General features: G+C 36.6%; 1 protein-coding gene across 3 annotated transcripts in view; it reads right to left on the minus strand.

The window, feature by feature from the left end:
• Positions 1–3,756: 3,756 nt before the first annotated feature.
• The window catches only part of LOC136028006 (uncharacterized), a 30,680-nt gene continuing 15,996 nt past the window's right edge, over positions 3,757–18,440 (minus strand). The window contains exons 1-2 of one of the 3 annotated variants that reach the window (XM_065705546.1): positions 11,988–12,015; positions 3,757–4,869 (exon numbers count right to left, since the gene is read on the minus strand). In XM_065705546.1, the coding sequence (XP_065561618.1) occupies positions 3,856–4,551 (696 nt within the window). In that variant the 5' untranslated portion in view covers positions 4,552–4,869; positions 11,988–12,015 and the 3' untranslated portion in view covers positions 3,757–3,855. Of the gene's footprint in view, positions 4,870–11,965; positions 12,016–18,440 lie in introns of those variants that run through there. The other 2 variants (XM_065705547.1, XM_065705548.1) reach the window with 2 other exon arrangements.

An 18,440-nucleotide genomic window follows, 5' to 3' on the forward strand; every position in this document is an offset into this window, starting at 1 on the left:
AAGACATAATGTTAACAAAACCACTCGAATAGCATTAAAATTGGTTTTTAACTTATCAATCAATCAATCAATTTATTAATACTAAAGAAAACTATTACAAAAGTAAATCAATTAATAGGCCCAAGAAGCTATGCTTGTAATGGGCCACAGAGAACAAAAATAAAACACTTATAAAATATATACGAAAAAAAACAAAAAACACTGGAACAAGACAAGATTTTAAAAGAAGAGAAGTGACATACAAATTGGGATAGAATTAAAAGAGAGATAAAAATTATTTAACTGGAAAGACCCGACGAAATAATGCCTTTGCAGAAAGAAAAAGAGGGACATCCAAAGGGATGTAGCTCCATAATAGAATTGACTGATATACAGGAGACCTCTAAGCTGCTGTAGAGGATCGTTTTGGTAAAATAAATCGTCGAGAAGAATTACACAAAGAAGAAAAGTACCTACCTGAGCCTGTCCTTGAGAAAAACTGCTGCAGGGTCGGAGGAAGAGTACCTAGAAAAGCAGAATGCGCTAAATAAAGAGTATTTTTACCTATAATATGATCCAGCGGAGTTATTCCAGTATCATTATAAGGATCAGAGGAAGGGTAAAGCCGAGGGAGAAGAAAAGTAGCCTTCACCGCCCTATTTCGGGCTCTTTGAAGTGAGCAGAAAAGAGATTTATTAGTATTGCCCCAGACAGAGCAGCAATAAGAAAGGTAAGGATGAATAAAAGCATGATAAAGAGAAACCATAATATCAGGAGGAAGAAATGAATTGATCCGGTGAAACAATGAAGACTGGCGGAGTATTAAGGAACGGGTGTGAGTTATATGCAGTTTAAAAGAAAGAAAACAGTCAAGATACACACCAAGAAGTTTCACCATAGTGGCTTGTGGTATAAAATCATTCCCAAAAGTCAGGGTGATTGGCTCCCGTACGTCTCTCATGCGGTAAGGGGTCCTAAAGTTGACAATGGCACTCCGTCGGCTGTTAAGAGCCATACCATTTGACCAGCACCAATCCTTCACTTTATCAAGAAGACCTTGAGCTATAGAAGTGGCAGATGGCAGGTCCACCGCAGCAATGAAAAAATTACTGTCATCAGCAAAAAGAACAGGGTGAACTTGGGAATGAAGACCTTCAACAAGATCATTAATGTAGATTAGAAACAAAAGTGGTCCAAGCAAAGAGCCTTGTGGGACACCTTTCAATACAGGCAAAGTAGTGGAAGAAGTACGGTTAACCAAAACACACTGAGATCTATCTGAGAGGTAGGACCTAAACCAATCTAGTGGGACTCCATGCACACCAAATAAGGATAGTTTAGACAGAAGATCATTGTGGTCAACCATATCAAAGGCCTTTGAAAAGTCAAGAAATAGACCCAAAACACACAAGCCCTTGTCCAGATTAACACGTACAAACTCTGTAGCATCAGTAAGTGCATGTAAGGTAGAGAATGAGGGACGAAAACCATACTGATGGATAGTGATGAGAGAATTTCCATCAGTCGAATTAGTTCTAAATACAAATGAAGAGAGTCGACGATACACTACTTTTTCAACAACCTTTGAGATGACGGGAAGAAGAGAAATAGGTCTGTAGTTTTGAAATTAGAGACGAATCACCTTTTTTGTGCAAAGGTAGAACAGTAGCAACTTTAAATGAATGAGGGAAAATACCAGAAGAAAGAGAGAGGTTAGTTATGTGTGAAATCGAATGAGAAACAAACTGACTAATTTTTTTAAAGACATTATTACTCAAACCAAAACTATCAACTGAACGACTGCTTGGAAGTTGGGAAATAATACTAGAAATCTCAGTAGTACTACATGGGGTAAGGAAAAAAGACTTCTCTGCCAAGGGAAAACAACTTACTCTACTCGGGGGTGGAATTAGAACTGAAGGAAGTGTGGTGAAATACGAATTGAAGGCACTCGCTGAGGATTTTTTGTCCACAACAGAACCATCAGCATTTCTATAAAAACATGGAAAGGAATGTTTGTGTTTCTTGCGAGAGAGAGCTTCATTAATTACAGTCCAAACCTTGCGCAAATTCCCCTTGCATTCATTAATTCGACGCGAAAAATACATCTTTTTTGCTACACGAACTGAAGAAGTGAGCACATTTTTGTAATGTTTATACTTCAAAAGATCATCCTGTGTCTTACTTTTACATGCAGCCTTGAACAAAGACGTCTTCATAATTGATCAGACCTGTGTAAAATTCCTTGGCTTATTTCTAAGAGGAAAATGCTTATCCAACAGAGTTCCCATACGACACAAAAATAATCTAGTTGCACAATCAGCATCATTAGCTTCAAGAACACTAGACCAATCATTACTCTGAAGACCATGTATTAAATTAGAAATTTCCTTATCTGTAAAAGTTCTGAAAGAAGACTTACCTTTCTCATCCACAGTAATCTCAGTTTTAGGCACAGATAGTGATAGATAAATAGGAAAGTGATCAGAAAGATCAGTGAAAACAAGACCAGAAGAGAACTTCAAATTAGGAGAATGAGAAGTGAAAATATTATCTATTAAAGCGGCAGAATTTCTTAAAGGGTCAGCATGAGAAGGAAAAAAAATTGAAGGAAGTAGCCCTGAAAAAGAAAATACATCAAAAAGATGATCACATTCATCATTTGATCCAACATTTAACATATTGCAATTAAAGTCTCCCAAAACACAAATTCGTTTTTTAGAGAAAGTCCCCACACCGGAAAGCTGATCAAGCAAATCACAGAACAGATGTGTTGGAAAAGGAAGGGGCTTATAAAACAAACAAACAGTATCACATTCAAACTGGCTTTTCAGATCAATGATAAGACAATAAACTCTCCTACTATTAGACACCACTGATGTAAACAAGGATTCAAGGTCAGATCTTCTACAAAATTCAATATTAGATTTTATAAACAAAGAAATACCCCCAGAACACTTTGTTACCATTCTAGGGACATGAATAGCAATAAAACCATCCATATCATAAGCTGTAAAATTATCACTATCAGATAACCATGTTTCTGTCAAGCCTATGACATCAAAAGGGCAAGAATTATTAGACCACAAATACGATTTAAGACTGTCCCACTTATCTCTTATTCCACGCACATTCAAACAAAATACATTAAAGCAACTATTTGAAGAGAGTGAGGGCAAAATGTTATCACAATAATCAATGGTGGTGTGATAATTGCAGCTAGAACTAACCATAGATTCAAGGAGAGGGTCAAAAGTGTGTGCCTCTTGTCTACCAGCACTACTTGGTTGATCAAATATAACTGAATTAAGAATAGAAGAATTCAAAAGAAAGGAGAAATCACCCATATATACTACACATGACAAATGTATACAACAACTTTACAAATGAACACAATATCCATACAAGCAGGCTGAAGTAAGAGAGGGTGGATTGAAAGGTAAGACATATAGGCAACAATAGAGAAAACAACTGCAAGAACAAAGACAATAATAAACTACTAGGTTCAAAGGGAATAAAAATAATAAACAACATTATGCAAACATAAGAAAAACTATTAAATCATAAATAAATTTACAAAACAGAGCTGAAAAAAGAGAAATGATTTATTTCAGTCCTGGGAGGGGCTTGGATGGACTTGGATGAGCTGTAATTAACTGATAGAGAGTATCAACTTGAGATGCCTCTTTGGCAGTAATTACTTTACCATCAGAAAGCTTTGTCAGTATGTCTCCTCCACTAGACCAAGTAGACCTCTTCCCAAGCTTTGATTTAGTATAATTAAGTAGATGAAGTCTAGACTTTGTGAGTGACTCAGAAATAAAGACACCACTACCTTGCAAACATTTCTTTTCTCTAAGAATGAGCTGCTGCATTCTAGAACTGCAAAATTCCACAACAAGTGGACGAGGTTTTGAAACCTGAGCCTTGTTTACCAATCATTCTAGCAGAAACTATATCATTCTGGGTCACAGGAATACCAGGAAATCTAGTACTGCAAAATCCAAGGAATCTGCTTTCAGAAGCTTCTGGATAAGGGTCTTCTTTTAAACCAAATAGGACCAGCTGATTTGAGAGTTTCATTTGGTCAAACTGATCACTCAGACGATCAACATTGGATTGAATTGGTTTCAGAGAATTTTGCAGCTTTGACAAACCTGAGTCAAGCAATTTCAGGGAGAATTCAAGCTTTGTCATCCTCAGATCATATTGTTTGAGTGATTTTTCAACAAGCACATCAAAATCCATTTTCAGGCTAGAGTATACCTCTTGTTTGATTATTTCTATACTGTTGGCATCAAAAGTAGCAGGTTCATGACTAGGGGTAAGTTTTTTAACAGAGGCCTCAACCAATGGACCAACTTCAGTAGACAGTGCTTGACTGACAACCTCTGCCATTGTAGTTTTGAGCGTTTGATCATTCAGCTTCTGCTTATTCTTTAGAGTGTTTAAGTGAGAGGTGAGCAATGCAATTTGATCATTAATGGATTCAGTACCACGAAACTGGAAGGAGCAGTCTGATCTCATCTCTCTGGTGTTAGGTCTATAGCTCTTTTTTGAATTATCACCCATGATTTAAAGATATAGCAGAGATATAGGCATCAAGCACAAAATAAAAAGACTGTACCTGGAGGGTCCCCAATTGCACCCCTGGGGTTGGGGCTGATAGACTTGCCTGCCTTTCCCACTGGACTGGTTGGCAGGCTAAACCAGCTCTTCATACATCTCCGAATTTAATGGATAGATTAAAGATGCCACATATTCCAATTAAATAAACAATAAAAGTTGTTGTTGTTGTTGTTGATTATTAACGTCTCCTCTAGAATCCAGCTTCTGTTGAGACGATCTTCCTTGTTCCACACTTTTCTCTTTGTTTCTTGATGCAGTAATCTGAAACAAACTTCATAATCTCTTTTCTCTCAGTCTTTTTTTTTTTTTTTTTTTTTTTTTTTTTTTTTTTTTTTTTTTTTTTTTAGACAATAATACAGAAATAACACACAACAAGCAAATAATTCCTTTCCACCCTCTTCAATATTTATTCCATAATACTAAAACAAAAAAAAAAAAATTTTTTTATATAATTAAAATAATGTATAATCCTAGCTAAAATCATCCATTCTGCCACTAAATTTCACAAATTTCAAAAACATCATTATCATTTCAAGTCTTATAATATCATCATTGATCCCTATCCCAAGCATAAGACTAACATTGAGACTGCCTAGCTTTTCTTTTTGGCATATAATTCTCATATCCTTTCTAAGTCTCTCACAAAAAGGACACTCAATTAGATAGTGATGTACAGTCTCATTCTGCAAATTACAAGCTTTACAAACAGGGCTATCAATATTCCCAATCCTAAATAGTCTAGCATTAGTACTTACATGACCTGATCGAAAACGGAATAACAAATTACAATTTCTCTTTTTCAACTTACTATAAATTTATTATCAAAGTGGTTATGTTTTTTCTGGGCTACAAGCTGACCATGGATTAAATCCTTCAAAAGTCCAAATCTTCTTTTTCTCAATCCTCCTCTGATTGCTCTCAATTCCTTATATTCATTTCCCTCTACACAGTCAAGGGGTTGTACTGCTGCTATTTTTGTATGTTTATCAGCCATTTCGTTGCCTTGTATACCTACATGTGCTGGTGTCCATACAAGCTGAATTTCATATCCATTTTGGAGCAATTGGAGAAGTGTGTTGTAACAAAAGCTGACTTCTTGGTTTTGGTTTGAAGTAAAATTTTGTAAGCTCAGTATAGCAGCTTTTGAGTCACTACAAATAGCAAATTTTCGTTCTTCTTTGTCCTTTATTGTGGCCTTTTGGATTAAATCAAGCGCTATCTCTATTGCTTCAATTTCTGCTTCAAAGACTGTTGAGTATTGTCCTAGAGATGTGGATGCCACTAAGTTCTTCTGAGGAACATAAGCTGCAGCTCCCACTCGCTTTCCTTCTATTTTGGATCCATCAGTATATATTAGACAGATATTTTGAAATTTTTCTGTGATAAGTTTGTTAAATTTCATTTTTGTGTGTAGTGGATTTCTTTCATTTTTTTGTATTTTTTCTATGGTACAGGGTATTTGCATCCAAAGCCATGGTGGGGTTTCTATGGGCTTCTTATATTGCAACATTCTAGTAATAGAGAAATTCAAGCCTTCTACTGTCATCAGTGCTTCTGCTTTCTCAAATGGGTTTAAATGTTTCCTTAGTTTATTTGGGTTCGTGGTATGGAATAGCCCACGCTTGACAATATGTTTCTTGATTGGATGATTTTTATCTGATGTCCATAGTTTCTGAATATATTTAAGTAATAGTACATCTCTCCTTGTTGACAGTTTTTCTATACCAGATTCAATTAATAAGAATGGAATTGGTGTGGTATGGTTTGCACCAAAAGCAATCCTTATAGCTGTGTTTTGTATAACTTCTAGCTTATTTAGCAGACCTTCATTTGCACTGCCATATATAGTGGCCCCATATTCAATTTTTGGTCGTATATACTTGATGTAAAATTATCTCATTACTGCTGGGTTAGCTCCATACCTCCCCCCTGCCATCATTTTCAGAAGATTTATCTTTTTAAGGCATGATATTTTCAGATTTTCTATATGTTTGGTAAATCTCATCTTGCAGTCCAGTATTATTCCTAGGGCTTTATATTCTTTTACTATTTCTATATTTTCTCCATAAAATTTCAAAACAGGTTGTCTGATATTTCTCCTTTGTGTTATTACCATGGCTTTTGCTTTGGATGGTTCAAATACTATATCTAGAGTACTTGTCCATGTTTCTATTTGGAGAAGTATTTGTTGGGCTTCTTTTTCAGCTTCCTCTACAGTATCCTGGACAGTCCATGTCTTATTGTCATTAAATAAAAAAAACAAGTTTTTTTAACTGAAAGTAAGGAGCGACATTAAAACTTAAAACGCACAGAAATTACTTCGTATATGAAAGAGGCTGCTTCCTCATCAACGCCCCGCTCTTTACGCTAAAGTTTGACTCTTTCTCTCAATTCTTCTTTTTAAAACAGTAAAAAACTTTAGCGTAAAGAGCGGGGCGTTGATGAGGAAGCAGCCTCTTTCATATACGAAGGAATTTCTGTGCGTTTAAAGTTTTAATGTCGCTCCTTACTTTCAGTTAAAAAAACTTGTTTTTTTTATTTAATTTCTGAACGTTTTTGAATCCATGCATGTTTTGATTTTGGCTCTCCCAGAGGAATAGTCAAAACGAAATTTGCATATTTTTTTTTGGCTCAATGGCTTTCTCATAATTTTGATCGAATGATTTTGAGAAAAAAAGAGCGGGGGACGAAGCCAAGTTGCCCCCCGATTTTTGGGTTAATTAAAAAGGCAACTAGAACTTTTAATTTTTTACGAATCTTTTTATTGGTAAAAGATTTACGTAACTTATAAATTAGCTTACGTAAAGAACTTTTGTATTCTCATGTTTTTATTACATATATGAGGGGATTCGCCCCATCGTCAGTACCTCGCTCTTTACACTAAAGCTTAAATTTTATCCCAATTCATTAAGAATGGCCCCCTGAATCACAAAAGCCGTAGAATAAGTAGTTGAAATTACTGAAAATACTTTAGCGTAAAGAGCGAGGTATTAGAAGGAGGTTAGCCCTTCATATGGGTAATAATTTCTGTTTGTTTTAAGTTTTATTGCTGTTCCTTACTTCCAGCTGAAAAAGCTTTTACACTTTTATTTTTTAATTGTTTTTTTTAAATAATGCTAGTAAATCCTGCTCTCCCTTCATGGTAATTTTCTTCTCCCATTACAAATTCTCGAAGGAAAGTTCTCCCAGCATATCCCCCTCTTCTCAACCCCTCCCCCAAACCAAAAAAATCCTCCTAAAAACGCCTGTATACTTCCCAATAACCATTACTATATGTAAGCACAGGTCAAAGTTTGTAACTTGTTGCCCCTCCCACGGGGACTGTGTGGGAGTAAGTCGTCCCCAAAGACATATTTATAAGGTTGTTCGACTACGTTGAATAAAATGGCTATCTCAGAATTTTGATCCGTTGACTTCTGGAAAATAATTAGCGTGGGAGGGGGCCTAGGTGCCCTCCAATTTTTTTGGTCACTTAGAAAGGGCACTAGAACTTTTTATTTACGTTAGAATGAGCCCTCTTGAAACATTCTAGGACAACTGAGTCGATACGATCACCCCTGGGAAAAACAAAACAAAAAAAACAAATAAACACGCATCCGTGATATGCCTCCTGGCAAAAAATACAAAATTCCACATTTTTGTAGATAGGAGCTCGAAACCTCTACAGTAGGGTTCTCTGATACGCTGAATCTGATGGTGTGATTTACGTTAAGATTCTATGACTTTTAGGGGGCGTTTCTCCCTATTTTCCAAAATAAGGCAAATTGTCTCAGGCTCGGTGCTTTTGATGGGTAAGACTTAACTTGATGAAACTTATATATTTAAAATCAACATTAAAATGCGATTCGTTTGATGTAGCTATTGGTATCAAAATTTCATTTTTTAGAGTTTTGGTTACTATTGAGCCGGGTCGCTACTTACTACAGTTCGTTACTACGAACTGTTTGATCAGCAAAAATACAGCCATTGCATGCATCATCTTTAAAAGGAATGTCATGTTCAGATATGTTATAATAATCAGGACCAATGACAATTCCCTGTGGAACTCCTCTTTTAATTTGAACCTTGTTTTCTGATTTTGACTCTCCAACAAGTACAGCATCTTCTCTGCCAGACATATATTCTATTGAAAAATTCATGAGTGTGCCATGGATGTTTGCTTTTACAAGTCCATTTAATATTTGTCGGAGGACAATGTTGTCAAATGCGCCTTTAACATCTAGAAATATAAGTATCATGACTTTCCTGTTATTTAATGCGTAGAGTGAATCTCTCAAAATGCTTAGAAGACTGTCAGTTGTGCTTCTCCCTTGCCGGAACCCATTTTGAATATCCTGAAGAATTTGTGTTTTTTCCACTGTGTAAACCAACCTTTTTTTGACCAGTCTTTCATAGATCTTTCCTACAACTGGCAGCAATGTTATAAATCAGTGATTTTCCACTAAATTATTTTTACCAGGTTTTGGTATCATTAAAGCTATGCCTTTTTTCCAACAATCTGGAAATCTTCCCTCTTTCCATAAAATGTTAATTATTTTTAATAGTTCTTGTCTCCATTTAGTTGGAAGATTCTTCAATAATGCTGGGTGGATTCTATCAGGCCCAGGGGCTGTTTCTGGCAATTTATTTAACACAACTTCTAGTTCTACATCTGTGAAAGGCAAATTGTATGGTTCATTACTTTTCTCCTCTGCAAGTTTTCTTGATTTAGAAAATACTTTAGAGTGAAGGGCTGTCTTTATAAATGGATCCTCTTTGCCTATGTTCTGACTTAGGTGCCTAACTCCTGCTTCAGCTTTCTTCTTGTCATCAAATATTAGCTCTCCATCAAATTGCACTGGGATGTTAGGATTTGGAGGGTTATTTCTACTACCCATTCTCTTTATAAATTTGTAGACTTTCCCATATGAATCTCTAAAATTTAAACTCTGTACCAACTTTGTCCATGAATCACTTCGAGCATCACTTGTGGCTCTTACAAATTTTGCTTTAGCTTGCTTTAGTTTAATGTAGTTCTCTGTAAATATAATTTTTCCATAGTTGTTTGCTGCCCCATTCATTGCTTTCTTGGTATTTTCACATTCAGTATTCCACCATATAGGTTCTTTGTGGCTAGTCTTCCCTTTTTTGCTCTGTGGGATGATTTTTTCTGCTGTCTCCAGCAGAAGTTGTTGGAATTTACAAATTTTGTCCTCTATGTTTTGACAAGAATTGAGTTCTTTCTCCAGTTCAATAGATCCCAGACTTGTTCTGTACCCTTTCCAATTAGTTTTTTTGAATATGAACCGGTGTCAAAAGAATTATTTCATCTTGTCCTTCTAGGATTTTCTCCAAGGCATTTCCACTTTCCACAACCACACCAAATATCAGAGTGGGCATTAAAATCCCCAACTATTAAAAACTCTTCTTTTGGTTTTACAGCATTTTTTACTAAATCAAAAACAGTCTCCAAATCCATATTGTTTCCTTCTGGGTTATACACATTGGCTAATATCAGTGCTGGTTTTCTATATCTATAAACTCTACACAACAACTGTCTTTTTGATGGCTGTAATCAATCCACCTCTTCTACCTTCTTCTCGATCCTTTCTAATTATGTGAAAATCTTTCATTAAACACGTATCTCTGCTTGTCAGCCATGTTTCTTGTAGGCAGATAATATCAATTTCTTTATTCTTTGCAAAGTTCTCAATTAAGTCCTTTTTAACTCTTTTGACTGATTGAGTGTTGAATGATAAAATTCTCATTTAAGGGCTTATGTTGATTAGCTTTAGAATTTCACTTGATTCTAGTTTCTCATTGAATAATGTTTTCATAAGAGAGCATAACTTCTGGACCCTTTCTTGTAATTCCAAGTCCCTCAAGTCAACCACTTCTGGTGCACTTGAAATAAAAATCACTAACTTTGTTAGAATGTCTTTTTGGATTTTGTTTTGTTCATTGATCTCTATGGCCTTTTTCTTATTTAATGCATCTGCATAGGATCTATATGCTATGGAAGTCATATTAAAGCCAATATTTTTTTCTTGAGATAATCTTAAAATATTTTTATTTTGATCTCTTACTCTACACAATCCAGAAGTAGAAGAATGGTTACCCCTACAATTTACACAGCTATATTTTTGGAATTTTTCTTCTTTTAATGTTACTTTCTTAAGTTCACAATCTTTTGACTGGTGAGGACCTGCACATCTGAGACAAACTGGCTGTGGTGCCCTGCATTGTGCCTGCATATGTCCATACTTTTGACATTTGAAGCACTGGATAATAGGCCTTTGGTATCCTTGAACTTCTCTTTTCCTACCATATAGCCATAGAGCTGAGGGCAAGAGATTATTTTCAAATGTAATACAGACTGATAGGCTATCTTCACATTGTTTTGTTTCTCTATTAAATCTTTTCAATCTTTTCACAGATTTCACATTAGTATTGGACTCAGATTCAAGATCACTTTTAATTTCTTCTTCAGTGATTTCTTTAGGTATTCCTCTTATTACTCCTTGACATCTGGGTTTAAATTCCTCAGCTTGGACTTCTGTTTCACCTATTTTCTTAATTGTCAATGCTTTTGCTACAGCAGATTCAGTTGGAAGAAATATTGTGACTCTCTTTTTATCTTTGTTCAGTTCAAATTCAAAGTGCTCAGGTTTCAATGCTTCTTTTAGGCTTAAAGTGGTTTCTCTTTCCATAGGCAAGATTTTTGTTTCAATTTAGCTAGACAAGATTACTCTATTGTCAAATCTGTCAAGAATCTTGGGTCCCTTATTTTTTGGGTGGTACTTAGGAGGAGCTGTGTAGCGACTTTTTGCAACTCTATTGTTTTCCTCGATGAGGGTTGGGGATATAGCTCTCTTGGTTCCTTTTCCCAAGTCATGAGATAATCCTAGCCGAGGGAAATTTATGATACCCTCCACTTCTTTAGGGTTTGCACTGCCTAAATTCAAGGCTTCATCTGAGGGAAGAGGTGGGTAATTTTCATCAATTGAATTCAAAATTTCAAATGAATTTGATGTATGGACTGTAGCAATGAATCTATTTTGAGAGTGTGGTGAAATATAGATTTCATGCTGACTGTATTGACTATTGTGGGGGGCTAGAGTTGTGACATATGGTGATTGTCTTGCCTGATTAAATCCTGGTGTCTGCTGTATAACCTGACCCTGGTACTGTATAGCTTGAGACATAGGTACAACTTGTGGAATAAATGTTGTGTACATAGGGGCCTGCCCCTGCTCATTATTTGGACCTACTGCATTTGGCCCAATCATCACTCCAGGAGAGTGATGTGGATCCCAATTTACCTGCATCCCAGGTAAAACACACCACTATACCCAAAAATTTAACAAAAATATCAAACCCTCAATTCAAAAATAATATACCACGCTGAGCCGTTTTCCTCAAGTCATTGAGTTCACAATACAAATTTTCAGTGTGTATCTTTATTTTTGAATTTTCCACCCTCGAATCTTCATCCTTCATTTTTGATAATAGAATTCAACAGTTCAAGGTTACGAACTGTTGTAAGGAGTGAACTGGGACAATAGACACCGAAACTCTAAAAAAACAGAGTTTTAATACCAATAGTTACATCAAAAGAATCAAATTTCAATGATGATATTAAATATATAAGTTTTGTCAAGTTTAGTACCCATCAAAAGTTACAACCGGAGAAAATTTGCCATAATTTAGAAAATAGGGGGACATACCTCCTAAGAGCCATATAACCTTAACAAAAATTATATAATCAGATTCCGAGTGTCAGAAAACACTATTGTAGAAGTTTCAAGCTCCTATCTACAGAAATGAGGAATTTGTATTTTGTGCCAGAAGACAGATCATGGATGCGTGTTTATTTATTATTTTGTTTTTTCGTTTTTTTCCCCAGGGGTGATCGTATCGACCCAATGGTCCTAGAATGTTGTGAGACGGCTCATTTTAACGGAAATTAAAAGTTCTAGTTCCCTTTATAAGTGACCGAAAACATTGGAGGGCATCTAGGTCCTAAGCCCTCTGTGGGGGACTTAATCCCCCACAGTCCCCAAGGAAGGGGCTGCGAGTTAGAAACTTTGACCATTGTTTACATATTTTATTGGTTATTATTAAGTGCAGAGACGTTTTCAGGGGGATTTTTATGTGGTGGGGGGGGGGGGGGGTTCGATGGGAAGAGGTTACGTTGGAGGATTTTTCTTGGAGGAATTTATCATAAGGGAAGAGAATTTCCATGACGGAGGCGCAGGATTTTCTAGCATTGTAAAAAAAATAATGAGAATATAAATAAAAAAAAAGTTTTTTTCAACTGGAAGTATGGATCAGCATTAAAACTTAAAACGAAAAGAAATTATAATGTATATAAAGGGTCTTATCTCCTCTAAAATACTTCCCTCTTTACGCTAAAGTGTTTTTATTAATTTCAACTGTTTATTCGGTGGCCTTTGTGATTCTCGGGTCATTCAAAAAAGAATTGAAACTAAATTCAAGCTTTTGTGTAGAGAGAAAGGTACTGAGAAGGGGTGGAATTCCCCTCATATACGTAATGAAAATATAAACATATTCAACAATGTTGTACTTAATCCCCCACAGTCCCCGGGGAGGGGCTGCAAGTTACAGGCTTTGACCATTGTGTACATATATTAAGGGTTATTTGTAAGTGTACAGACTTTTTCAGGGGGACTTTTTTCTGTTGAAGGTTGTATGTGGGCTGGGGGAGGGGATTGCCTGGGAGGATCCTTCTTAGGAGGAATTTATGACGAGGGTAAGGAATTTCTAGCATTTAAAAAAAAGAGGAAATAAAAGAAAAAAAATCAGCTGGAAGTAAAGAATCGTATTAAAACCTAAGAAGAACAGAAATTATTACGTAGGGGAGAGTGGGGTCAGTTCGGACGTGGGGTGAATCTGGACAAGCGCTGCTCTTCCTACAGTGCCTTCTGCTTAGCACGAAAAACACGCTGTAGACTTTCCATCTAGTATTCTACTTGCGTGTATAGTTTTGTTACTCCACGTGCAGTTGTTTTGAAAATATTAGAAAAAAACTGAAAAAACCAAGGTAAGGCGTACTATATCTTTTTTCTTTGAGATTATACCAGCCTATATTAATAAACATTTAGTTTTCTTAATGCATGATACGTTTAACTTAGACTTTGCTAAATTGTTTCGATTTTGGTTTTTGGCACCATCTGTAAGTTCTGAGGCGTACCTGAGGTTTAAGGCTTTTTATTTCAGGTGGGTGTGGTTCGGATAACCAAAGTGGGATGCATTCAGACATTGTCCGAAACAACCCCACCAACTATTTTACCCTTTCCAATCGTTTTTCTTATCATATACCTTTTATGATTTTTATTTTTACCTGTTTCTAATTGTTTTTTTTTATTCAGAATGCCTCAAGTGTACAAAAGAAAGCGGCCATATTCTCCTCCAGATCGAGAAGCTATGAAGAAAGCCGTTGAGGCTTATATTAAGAAAGAAAGCACGTTGTGAGGAACTGGAGAAAACTTTGGTATAAAAAATCTACACTATTGGACTACGTCAAGCGATCAAAGCCACCAAGGGAAGAAGCTTCAGAAAGTGCCAATGAAGAGCCTCAGCCCCTCTCTATCAACTTCCTGATGAAAGCCAAACACAGCAGTCAAGTTTTTGACATGGGACACGAGAGGAAACTTGCAGACTATTTCCGAACCTGTTCTACTATGAACCACGGACTTACGACAAAAGAATCCAGATGTTTTGCCTATTCTTACACTCTTGCAAATAACATTTGTTTCCCAGAAAGTTGGATGGAGAACAAAGCAGCGTCGAAGGACTGGCTTCTCGCATTTCTTAAACGGCATCCAGACATTTCAGTCAGGAAGCCGGAACCCACAAGTGAAGCGAGAGCCTCCGGCTTCAACAAACTTGCATTTCAGACGTTTTTGATAAGCTGCTTGATGTCTACAGGAGATTTGGAGCCAAGCTGACACCCGATCGCATCTAGAATGTGGATGAGACTGGCATACCCACAATGCTTCCACCACCTAAAGTCCTAGCGCCGACTTGACAAAACAAGTTGGTCAGACAGCGTCTGCAGATAGAGGTCAAAATGTAATTGCTGTCTGTTTCGCAACTGCGTCCAGAGCAACTATCCCTCCGGTTTTCATTTTTCCACGAGTGAATTTTGTATCTAGAATGATTAGCGATGGCCCCCTGGTTGCCTGACTTGCTCACCCCAGTGGATGGGTCAATAGCGACTTATTCTTGGAAACTGTGAGACATTTTACGAAGATCAGCAAGCCAGATGCAGAGACTCCGATCCTCCTGCTAATGGACAACCTTGAAAGCCATCTTGATGTAAGGGTGATCGAACACAGCAAGGAAAAATTTGTGACCCTTTTGAAATTTCCGCCTCACTGTTCGCATAAACTGCAACCACTCGACGTAGGTGTTCCTTCTCCTTTTAATAACGCACTAAAAGGGCATCCGTTAAGTGACTACAGTTACATCCCGGCCAGTGTATTTCGATTTACGAAGTAGCTCCGCTCTGCAGGGCTCCCTTCCTAGAGAAATTTAGTGCGTTGAATATTGTATCTGCGTTCCAAGCCACTGGGATTTTCCCTTTAAATCGTGACATATTTCTGGAGGGAGCTTTTGTACCGTCGCTAGTGACAGACAGGCTCCTAGATACAACAACCGTTTCGCGAAGTCCTCTTTCGCAGGCTGACTACGAGTCCGTACCCTCACCGTCTTCTTCCAGATTAGGTCTCCGGAAGAAGTTAGACCCTTCCCCCGAGTTGAAGCTAGCTCTGTTTCGGGTCGAAGGAATCGGAATCGAGGCAAGAATCGCATTTTAACAGACACACCTGAAAAGGAAGAGATTACAGCTAAAAAGCAGAAAAAGATCAGACCAACAAAGCAATCTGCGAAGAATCGCAAAAACAGTACGGCCCATAGTGACGACGACAAAAACATCGGAGCAGAGCTTTATTCCAGATTGGCTGCCTAGAATGATTCATCAAACAACGAGTCTCTTCACTGTGGAAAGCTTGGAGAGGACTTTGAGCCTTTTGACATAGAAAATGCTCAAGTTGAAAGCTTTGTTCTTGTGAAATTCGAGCAGAGAAAGTTTAAGAAGTGTGATGTTTCCTATAGTGGCCAAATCAAGGAAAAAGTGGAAGTTACGTGGAAGTCTCTTTCCTGTGCAGAAATGGAGCACGGTTTGCCTTCCTAAATATCGAGGACAAAGCATTTGTGTCTTCAGATGACATTGTTCTTGCGCTTCCATCGCCTGCTGCTACCGACGGGACAAAACGGACAAAGCAAGGTCTCACCTTCCATTACGACCTCAATTGCTACAACGTGAGATAAAGGGATTCCTCTTGTTTACATATTATTTGATTTTAGGATTTTTTTTGTATTCGAATTTTTAAGTACATTGCATTTTATTGAAAATTAAGTGCTGTCCGAACCCACCCCCATACAGTCCGAACTCACCCCACACGATGGGGTGACTTCGGATATTTATGAAACATGAATAATTTGAGCTTAGTGCTAAAAGACGAAAGACAAAAATCTACAAAAATTTCCAATGAAGTATTAACACATTCTCTTCCGTTTCAGCCAAGAATGGAACTAAGAAAGTGACTGAAGTGGAAGCCACAACCAACCCGAAATTTCTGTCTGAACTAACCCCACTCTCCCCTATATAATGGTGTTCGTCTCCTCCATAATACCCTGCTCTTTAAGCTAAAGTTTCTTATTGTTTTAAAAAGTAGAGTTGTGAGAAAGAGTCAAACTTTAGCGTAAAGAGCGAGGCATTAAGGAGGGGACTACTTCTTTCATATGCGGAATAATTTTTGTTCGTCTTAAGCTTTAAAGTCGCTCCTTACATGCAATTAAAAAAACTTGTTTTTTTATTTGTATCAAGACTGAGCAGATATAAAGTCAAATAATCTTTCAGGCGTAAAACTACCACAAGTCATCATAATAAACAAATAATACCTAAAACAAACAGATATTACAATAAATAATCGAGTTAAACTCAAAACTAGCAGAAACTAACAAGGTTTGGTTCTTCAACCCTCATGCCTTCTTAACAATGGACATATTTTGCACTTACCATAATTCCTTCTCAAGACCAGTATTTAATTTGCACTTTAGTGACAAAAAAAATAGTTTTGCTTTCTCATGCTTTTGTTCCAGAATCTCCCCGAAAAATCATTCCGCCAATGAAATCGGTAAATTAACATGAGAGATAATTTTGTAAGCCCCCTGCATCACTTTCCCAAAGATAGCCCACCAAACTCAGCCATCTTTAAGCATGAAGACCCAAAAAAGCCTCCCATTACCTAAAGATACATCTTTGTAAAATTGAATAGTGGTCTGATATAAGGATGATCAGCTTTGATGCTTCAAAAAACTAATTCAAAAGCAAATGCTTCAAAAACAAACAACCCGATGAAAGGTGCTAGGAGAACACCCAAGTTTAATTTTCAAAAATGAAATATGAACCTGAGAGGAAAGTCAACAAGATTTGTCATTTAAGGATTAATCTCTCAATCGATCTTTCTTGGATTTGCCAATTATTTTAGTTGAATTCGTTTTCCTAATATATTTTTTTTCTTAATAATTTACAAGAAGTTGTTTTACTCTATTGCCTGAAAACAATAAAATTAAGATTTACGCTTTATTTAAAAGTTTTAATCACCTTTTCTCTTTTTTAAGAACCCAACACTATTTTTCTCTAATTTTTTTTTTCTATGCTATCTCTATATTTTTCGTTACTTATGAAAAAACTTGTCTTAGCGACTTTCAATACTTTTTTGTCCTTTGTTACAAAAACAGTATTTTGTCGTACGTGGATATAAAAGTGATATCTAGAGATTTTAACTAGTTGTTCTATAGTTTAGAAACCAGTTTTGTAAAATATATATTTTGGATATGATAGTGAGGGATATATTAGAGGTAATTTGAGACCTATTAAATCTAGTTATTTCGAAAGAGCCTTAATGTAACTCCCTAATTTTTTTATTGAGTGTTAGATTTCAGTTCCTCCGCAGCCACAAAAAATCATACTACACCCCCACCTTAACTTTAAGCCTTAGAAAATTTTTGCCCATGCAATTCATGCTGTCATGGCAATATATGGCTACCGGTAAAACACAGAAAAAGTAGTTAAAACTAAAAAAACGACAAAAAGTGAAATAAGCTTATAAGAGATAAAATATAAACAAAAAGAGCTGTGAATTATACAAAGGTGAAAACTCTAGTATTGAGTCTCACCAGTCTCTTAGCATCCAATTTCATCTTTGACTAGCAAAGAATTCCAAAAGAGGGAGGTAAGGATTAGCAAGCAATTCTACTAAGGGGGGAACTGTTGTTAGAGGTAAATTTAAGCCCTATTAGGAACAACTTCTGAGTGATTTTAATGGAAATGCCCCCGTTTCTTTGAGTCAAGGCTTTGGGTACTCACGTCAGCGTGACAACAAGCGGCAAGCTAATCCTAGCTAGCTAGGATTTCTGAGTAATTCTAGACGGAAATGGTTGTTGTTAGAGACAATTTTAAGGGACATTAAGATGTCTTCGAGAGATTTTAATGAAAATGCCTTGTTTCTTTGACTGAGTTTTAGATTTAACTTTTATCAGACGAAAAATTCCTATAATACATCCTACTTAACTTTTAGTGGAAGAACATATTAGCACAAGCGATCCCCAACCTTCGACACTGAATGCTCGACACACGGCACTCTCTTGCAGGCATTATCGCATATATGCCAATTTGGGGCATTTTTATGCCGAAAAAAAATATTTGCTCTCAATAAATATTAGCCCTGTGTATGTTTCACCTAAAATCTGATGTTCATTAT

This window comes from Artemia franciscana, chromosome 6, assembly GCF_032884065.1.
Source record: "Artemia franciscana chromosome 6, ASM3288406v1, whole genome shotgun sequence".
Taxonomy (NCBI): Eukaryota; Metazoa; Arthropoda; class Branchiopoda; order Anostraca; family Artemiidae; genus Artemia; species Artemia franciscana.